At 39.9% G+C, this 8,924-nt stretch overlaps 1 protein-coding gene across 4 annotated transcripts; it reads left to right on the forward strand.

Moving 5' to 3' along the window:
* The first annotated feature begins 360 nt into the window (after positions 1-360).
* LOC139376425 (histone H3.3A) lies at positions 361-6,457 on the forward strand. 4 transcript variants are annotated; one of them, XM_071119014.1, is made up of 4 exons: positions 361-453; positions 1,772-1,918; positions 1,998-2,151; positions 5,342-6,457. In XM_071119014.1, exons 2-4 carry the CDS (start codon positions 1,791-1,793, stop codon positions 5,468-5,470), a joined length of 411 nt encoding a protein of 136 aa, XP_070975115.1. In that variant the 5' UTR covers positions 361-453; positions 1,772-1,790; the 3' UTR covers positions 5,471-6,457. The 4 variants fall into 4 exon arrangements, with proteins under 4 accessions (XP_070975115.1, XP_070975112.1, XP_070975114.1 ...); XM_071119011.1 differs by having other exon boundaries at positions 367-934; positions 1,754-1,918; XM_071119013.1 differs by having other exon boundaries at positions 367-934.
* The last annotated feature ends 2,467 nt before the right edge of the window (positions 6,458-8,924 follow it).

Consider the following 8,924-nt stretch of genomic DNA (forward strand, 5'->3'; position numbering starts at 1 on the left):
CCAGGTGTAGCACTTATATCATCCTTTAAAAACAAGAAATGGACAGTGACGGGGTAAGGGGGGATACCAAGTCATTTTTTTGCGTCATCATTGCATGCGATCATCATTCTGAAAGCAGCTGTTTACTTCTAAGATCACTTTAGCACCGCCCTAAAAACCCGATTGAAATTCAACACAAACCTTCAAATTATAAACTCTTTATAGTTTTATTTACATTTTAGAGGCGATAAGGTGATAAATTGGACAGATTGAGTGAAAAAAAAAGCAATTTTCCCACACAACATCTCTCCTTCTCACTATCACTCAAATAGCTTCGCTTCCCCACCCGCCATTTTTTTTAAGACCCAAAGGGGAGAAATTGTGCTTTACAATGGTATTGACATAACAGTTGATCTGGAAGTATTACGTTTTTGGGGCGCTACAAATAAGGACGATTGTACGGACCAAGACGATGTACGAGTTTACGTGTACTATGTGTCAGTCTTTCTTCGATAGGAATGCGTCGACCTTTTTTTTTTTATACACGTTTTCGTTATTTCGACCAGTAAAAGTTTCCAAATAATTTTGTTTCCACTATTCAGATTTTTGTTGCTAGATGCCAGTTTATATATAGGAAATGAACCACAAAGTATTATATTTATTAAACTACTTTATCATATAAATCTCATATTTAGCTTGGAAGTGCCTTTTAGAAATGTGATTGAATTTGTAAACAAGCCTCGGCGTCGTATTGCGTCATTTTGGTTTGACCAATACATATGCGTTTTGCTGGTGCTTGTGGGCAGGTCTACAAATAAGACGTCAAGAAAAGTATAAATACAAATACCATTTCTTGTTCAAAATTCTACGTTACCGTAAAAGGAACGGTGTTTCTGGAATCTAATGACATTGTAGTAGTTGTTTTGTTCTCAGTTAAGCAAGCTAAATGCACTAGGTAAGTGTTTTGTGGTTGTTCATATTGAAATATAGTTAGCCCAAACTATTATTTGCATCCGTTGTTGGTAGCTAATTAACGTAGCGCGTTAGCTAAAAACAGGTGGTTTGCGTGGGCACTAACGTTAGCTTGTCAACCAGGCTTATTTAGCTATTCGAGTTAACTAGGTACTGTATGAAACTTAAATAAACCAGGCCTTGCAGGCAACTTTGAAATGCTGCATGGCTAGCTAAGGAGGCTAACGTTACATTGAAGATAACTTTATTCAAGCCACCATAACGAAGTTGCAACCTCTAACGGCGTTAGTGTAGACATTTTAACTATTGTTAACGTTTGCTAGGTTTGGCATTTCTCAATTTTAGTGTTTAGCTTGATACTTATTTGGATGTTAATACTAACAGTACCTAGCTGGTTTTAGAACCAAGATGGGGGTAACAATCGGACGTAGCGTTAAATTGTCTGCTAGTGCGCGATAGAATAATGCTACTTTCAGTTGAACCGCCATACCGGTTTAGAAAGATGTCGTTCTGCGTCCAATGTGTTTAAACATCCTGTGTTGCTAGCTAGCCGACTGGGTGGGTGGGTTCTCGGCTAACTTCTTGGCGCCTTTATCCTTATGAAGCTAGTAGTAGCCTTTTAGCTTTTTTTTTTTTATGGTGTAACGTTAGTTGCATGCCTGGTGATATAGGGATCACCATTTAGTTGGCTGTCTAATGCAACCACTACGATTGGTTTCAAAACTCGAGATATTAAATGTGCTGGCCATCAGTAACCTTGTTTGTTGAGTAGTGACGCCACGTGGTTTCTTGTGCATTTTAGAATTTCACCTATTTTCAGATAAGTCTACAAGTGAGCTATGGCACGTACCAAGCAGACCGCCCGTAAATCCACTGGTGGAAAAGCACCCAGGAAACAACTGGCCACCAAGGCTGCAAGGAAAAGTGCGCCATCTACTGGCGGTGTGAAGAAACCTCACCGATACAGGTAACGCTTCTCACCTGGACCGTTCTCAATTTGCTGCAACAGGACACTTCTGGCATGTGTACTGACTGTGTGTGTGTAGGCCGGGTACAGTGGCTCTGAGAGAAATTCGTCGGTACCAGAAATCCACTGAGCTGCTGATCAGGAAACTGCCTTTTCAGCGGTTGGTCCGTGAGATTGCCCAGGACTTCAAGACAGACCTCCGCTTCCAGAGTGCTGCCATTGGTGCTCTGCAGGCAAGTTAACCATAGGATTTGGGTTGATTATGGATAGTCGAGGGTTTCTGTTTTTGTCCAAAAAGCCTGTTGCAGCTGAAAACAGAAAAAAAACAAATAGCTAAATAGTGCTTTTATGCATTACTGGCAATTCCAGTCGATTTAAATACATTTGATATATGCTTATTGGTCTATAGTTACTATAGGTTAATTTGCATCATTCTTTGGGATTAAATTGGCCTGTATTTTCTTTAGTTATTGACCTAAAGAACAGTATACAGAGCCTATTTTGCGTTGATTTTTTTGCATGTCCTAAGCTGGTTGCTGTTGGAGTGAAATATAATTTAAAAACTAGTCATTGCACAACAATTCTAAGTGCTATTGTGCGTTGAACAGTTTTGGTGCGTAACTAAAGAATATATTTCTCAACTGGCAACTGAAGCGTGCCTCCCATTCAAGTAAATTCTCAGCCCATCACCCACCACCATTTCTCAAGACACGCATCTTGCTTCAAAGTAGCCTATAAGTAGCCTGTAAGATGACCATGGCAAAGTGGATGCAATAATTTTATCAGTTTCAAGGTTGGGGAAAGCTAGCAATTTATCTTAACATTTCCTACTTTAAGTGCAGTTAGGATGTTCATATGTGTAGTTTCATTTTCTTTCTCAATCAGTCATGTTAATCATAAACCTGAGTTCAAATGAGTCAGTTTGCTTAACTTTCAGATATCACCAACCTCTACCATATGGACACAGATACTAGAGGTCGACTGATTATTGTACCAAAAAAGCCGATGCAGACATTCATTTGTAATAATGATCATTACAACAGTACTGAATTAACATTAACTTAATATAATACATCAATGAAATCAATTTAGTCTCAAATATATAATTAAATGCGTTCAATTTGGTTTAAATAATGCAAAAATTGTTGGAGAAAGTAAGTGCAATATGTGCCATGTAAAACAAAAAAAAGCTAACGCTTAAATTCCTTGCTCAGAACATGAGAACATATGAAAGCTGATGGTTCCTTTTAACAAGTCTTCAGTATTCCCAGTTAAGAAGTTTTACGTTGTAGTTATTATAGGACTATTTCTCTCTATACCATTTGTATTTCATATACCTTTTGACTATTGGCTGTTCTTATAGACACTATAGTATTACCAGCCTAATCTCGGGAGTTGATAGGCTTGAAGTCATGAACAGCGCTGTGCTTCAAGCATTGCTTAGAGCTGTTGGTCAACGCAGGAAAGTGCTGTTTGAATGCTTACGATTCCGGCTGCTACCTACCACCGCTCAGTCATACTGCTCTATCAAATCATAGCCTTAATTATAATATGGTAAACACACAAATAGCCTTAGGTCATTTAATATGGTCAAATCCGGAAACTATCATTTCAAAAACAAAACGTTTATTCTTTCAGTGAAATACGGAACCGTTCTGTATTTTAGCGAACGGGTGGCATCCCTAAGTCTAAATATTGCTGTTACATTGCACAACCTTCAATGTTATGTCATAATTATGTAAAATTGTGGCAAATTAATTACTGCGTTTGTTAGGAAGAAATGGTTTTCACACAGTTTGCAAATGAGCCAGGCGGCCCAAACTGCTGCATATACCCTGACTCTGCTTGCACAGAACGCAAGAGAAGTGACACAATTTCCCTAGTTAATATTGCCTGCTAACATTAATTTCTTAACTAAATATGCAGGTTTAAAACAATATGTACTTGTGTATTGATTATAAGACGGGCATTGATGTTTATGGTTAGGTACATTTGTGCAACTGCAATGCTTTTTTTCATGACTGCGCTTGTTAAATCATCACCCTTTTGGCGAAGTACGCTGTGATTCGACGATAAATTAACAGGTATTGCATTGATTATTTGCAACGCAGGACAATCTAGTTCAACTAGTAATCTCATCAAATCATTGATCCATTGGCAGCTAAATAAATGAGTGCACGGAACTCGTAGCCTCTAATATTTTCCTGTGAGGAACAAGTTTTATAAAATAATAGTATAAAAAAAATAGTTCTCAGTGGATGTTCCTCTTTCCTACATTTCCACACAGCAGGCTAGGCACTTCTATGCATGCTCAGGCACGCACGCTCCCTCAACATTATCAGTACTGAGGAACCAGACATGCTCATTGCTCACATGGAGCACTCCAAACAAAAGACAATGAGAAATTGACAAATCTCATAAATGGTTATGAAATAAACCAAAACTCACAAGTGTAGAAGGTTGTAAACTCTGCAAACAGTCTCTACTCAATGAGAACAGTAAAATGACTAATGCATACATTAACAGAAATTGTAACCAAATGACAGCTTAACGTTACATTTACTAAAATCAAAGGGAAAACAATTTACACTGAATTGGTGGGAGGCAGCTGAGCAATTCTGTAGAGACTCGACCATCTTCGCCACACACCCCTCCCCTTGTCCCAACATTTTAAAATTCTACTCCAGACAGCTTCACACTTAAGATTTTCACGACAGCCGTAACCAATCAGCTAGGTCTTATTGCCCTGCGTTTACCAAATTGCAGACGTCCCAAATAGGCATCGGCCAATGTGCTTGTGATTTTGAAACGATCCACAGCAACAACAAAACATTTTAAGATGCCAATGTTCCTCTGGCCAAGTCATGCTTTCTGGTGACGTGTCGAATGGTCTTATTCCTCTAAGTACTTTTGACATTTATTACCATTCCCTATTGGGCCCACCCCTATGCCATTAATCCCGTTCTATTGGTTTTCATATTTACTTTCATTGTCCAGAAGCAAAAGGTACAATCCTAGTCATATTAGCAACCCATCCAAGTTGAATCTTTAGATTCCCAACTTGACAATGCAGTTTTATTGGTTGCTGTGATAAATTAGTTGGTTTACTGTTAAGATGCATTGCTATATTCTGAGCACTGGGTGGATGCCCTAATGGGTTATGCATACATGTCCGGTAAACTTCTCTTTCCTGAACACGTTATCGGGAAACTTAGTCCCCCCCCCAATGGAAACCTTGGTTCAGTCCCATTGGCTGTTGATCTAACATGGGTAGACAACCCAGGCAGTGGTGTGCCAGCGTAGCCTTAGTCCTAATTATGCAACAGGTAAATGATGACTTGGTTTGCTGCTGCTGCTGCTGCACTTAAGTTAATATGTACTGATGCCAATAGATTCTGATTGGGCTTTTCTCTCCCCATACAGGAAGCCAGTGAGGCATACCTTGTTGGCCTGTTTGAGGACACCAACCTATGTGCCATCCATGCCAAGAGAGTCACCATCATGCCCAAAGACATCCAGCTGGCCAGGCGAATCCGAGGCGAGCGTGCATAATATGAACACTTTGAACTCTTGAAGGGAAGGTGGGTGGGATTGGCTGGGATGTTCAACCATAAATTACGATGCTGGACAAAAATGTATAAATGCAACAATTTTGTTGCTTTTACTGAGTTCATAAGGCAATCAGTCAATTTAAATAAATTCATTAGGCCCTAATCTATAGATTTCACATGACTGGGTACAGGTATGCATCTGTTGGTCACAAATACCTTAGAAGGGGACTCAGGATCTCATCAGTTGAGCATTCAAATTGCCATCAATAAAATGCAATTGTTTCTATTGTCTGTAGCTTATGCCTGCCCATACATAACCCCACCATGGCGCACTGTTCACAACATGGACATCAGCAATGGTTGAGGCCGGTTGGATGTGCTGCCAAATTCTCTTAAATAATGTTGGATGAGGCTTATCGTAGAGAAATCAACATTCAATTCTCTGGCAATAGCTCTGGTCGACATTCCTGCAGTCAGAATGCCATTTTCATGCAGTCAGAATGCCATTTTCATGCTTGCCCAACTTGCAACATCTGGCATTGACAACTGTGTATTTTAGATTGGCTTTTGTCCCCAGCACAAGGTGCCCCTTGTGTAATGATCATGCTGTTTAATCAGCTTCTTGAGATTCCACACCTGTCAGGTGCATGGATTACCTTGGAAGATGAGAAATGCTCACTAATGGGGATGTAAAACAATTTGTGCACAAAGTTTAAGATTTGTGTAAAATATCTGGGTTATTTTATTTCAGCTCAAACTTGGGACCAAATTGTTATTTTTGTTCAGTGTATGTAGTTGTATGGTTTCATTAGTAGAATAAAAGCTTGGTTTATAGTACATGAGTAGCAAGTTTCATGCAAAAACATTTCTAATCTTTTCTCTCAGGGTTTGAAACTTTTTTTAATTGTTAGTTTATACTTTTAGGTCATAATGTAGTATGCATATCACATTATGTCCATTTGTTGTAAATAAACTTTCCACTACCTCACTTGGACTACCTTGTTTTTGGTTTATAACCCTCATTTATGCTAATTCTGGGCTGAGCTATACCTTCTTAGCCATGGCTGAGGCAAAATTGACTATGCCCAGGATTTGCATTTGTTGATTAGTGAGACAATATGTTAAGTACAAGGCTCTGCATTAACATTTTTAAAACCAAGAGTCTACAAGGCATTGCTTCAAATACACATCCAAAGACTAAATCTTCTGCAAAATTACATTTTTAATTCATATTGTACACATTGGTTTCCATCCTCTAGGTACATTGACTTTAATACGAAACCTAGTAGGCTCACGGTTCTCACCCCTTCCCAGACTTGCACAGTAATTATGATGGGTTGGAGGATGTCCTCCAACCTAACAGGGCAGATTGGGTGGACAATCAAAGGATCAGAGAATGAATCTAGTACTGAAAGCTTAAGCTACAGCTAGCTAGCTAGCTAGCACTGCAGTACATAAAATGTGAGTAGTTGGAACAGTTTCGAAAATGTATTTTTTCAAAAATGAAGGATGTTAGCTAGCTATGTTACCGTTAGCTAGCTAAGTTTCTTGGTAGAGTGCCTCCGGAAAGTATTCGGACGTCTTGACTTTCTCCACATTTTGTTACGTTACAGCCTTATTTGAATATGGATTAAATACATTTTTTTTCCTGCACATGACAAACCGCAATGTTTTAAATTTGACAAATGTATTGTAAATAAGGTTTCGGTTTAAGTATTCAGACCTCTTGCAACTCGAAATTGAGCTCCGGTGCATCTGGATTTCATTGCTCATCCTTCAGATGTTTCGACAACTTGGAATCCACCTGTGGTAAATTCAATTGATTGAACATGATTTGGAAAGGCGCACAACTGTCTAAGGTCCCACAGTTGACAGTGCATGGTCAGAGCAAAAACCAAGCCATGAAGACGAAGGAATTGTCTGTAGAGCTGTAGAGGTGACCAAGAACCCGATGGTCACTCTGACAGCTCGAGTTCCTCTGGAGATGGGAGAACCTTCCAGGACAGCCATCTCTGCAGCACTCCACCATTCAGGCCTTTATGGTAGAGCGGCCAGACGGTAGCCGCCACTCAGAAAAAGGCACATGACAGCCCGCTTGGAGTTTGCCAAAAGGCACCTAAAGACTCTCAGACCATGAGAAACAATAATCTGGTTTGATGAAACCAAGATTGAACTCTTTGGCCTGAATGCCAAGCGTCACATCTGGAGGAAAACTGGCACCATCCCTACAGTGACGCTCGATGGTGGCAGCATCATGCTGTGGGGATGCTTTTCAGTGGCAGGGACTGGGAAACTAGTCAGGATCAAGGCAAAGATGAACGGTGTAAACCTGCTTCAGAGTGCTCAGGACCTCTGATTGGAGTGAAGGTTTACCTTCCCACAGGACAAGGACCCTAAGCAAACAGCCAAGTCAACGCAGGCGTGGCTTCGGGACAAGTCTCGATGTCCTTGAGTCGCCCGGACTTGAACCCGATCGAACTCCGGAGAGACCTGAAAATATCTGTGCAGCAACGCTCCCCATCCAACCTGACAGAGCTTGAGAGGATCTGCAAAGAAGAATGGGAGGAACTCTGTGCCAAGCTGTAATCGCTGCCAAAGTGCTTCAACAAAGTACTGCGTAAAGGGTCTGAATACTTATGTAAATGTGATATCAGTTTTCTATTTAATACATTCGCAAAAATATCTAAACCTGTTTCTGCTTTGCCATTATGGATGGGGTATTGTGTGTCTATTGAGATTTAATTAGAATAAGGCTAATATGTATTTTTTTTAATGTTAAATTCAGAAAAAGTCAAGGTGTCTGAATACTTTATGAATGCACTGTATATAAATATTTGCGCATAAGTGTTTCCACCGACACTCATTAATTTTGCCGACACAAGATCCCACCTTGTCTAGCATATTGTTTTTTTCAACATTTCGAAGGTTGAACGAAAAATGTTTCCATCAGTCCTGTCATGACATTTTTATCTGACATGTACTTTAGGGACATATCAACATTTACTGGGTGGGAGGGGCTGGTCCAACTCAAGGTGGCATAAAAAATGCACTGCCCTTAAAAAGTAAAACATTTTGACATGACACTCCCCTTATACTGTAAAAGAATTTGAACAAATTGCAATTTTTTCATAACCATCGCTGTAGGCCAATTTTGAACGAAGAGCCATTTGGGAGCCAAATATCCAGTCTATTCCAGTGTTTCTCAATTCTGCTCCTGGGGATCCAAAGTGCACATTTTTGTTTTTTGCCCAAGCAATAACCCATTCCACTCAACTAATCAACTCCTATTTTACATACTTTGGGAAAGGTGTGGAGAATCTGGACCAGTGGAGTCTGCTGAGGGGAGGACTGCTCATAAATGGCTGGAATGGAGCAAATGGAATCAAACACATGGAAACCATGTATTTGATACCATTCCATTTATTCTGCTCCAGCCATTACAACAAGCCTGTCTT

The sequence above is a fragment of the Oncorhynchus clarkii genome, chromosome 20 (genome assembly GCF_045791955.1).
Source record: "Oncorhynchus clarkii lewisi isolate Uvic-CL-2024 chromosome 20, UVic_Ocla_1.0, whole genome shotgun sequence".
Taxonomy (NCBI): domain Eukaryota; kingdom Metazoa; phylum Chordata; class Actinopteri; order Salmoniformes; family Salmonidae; genus Oncorhynchus; species Oncorhynchus clarkii.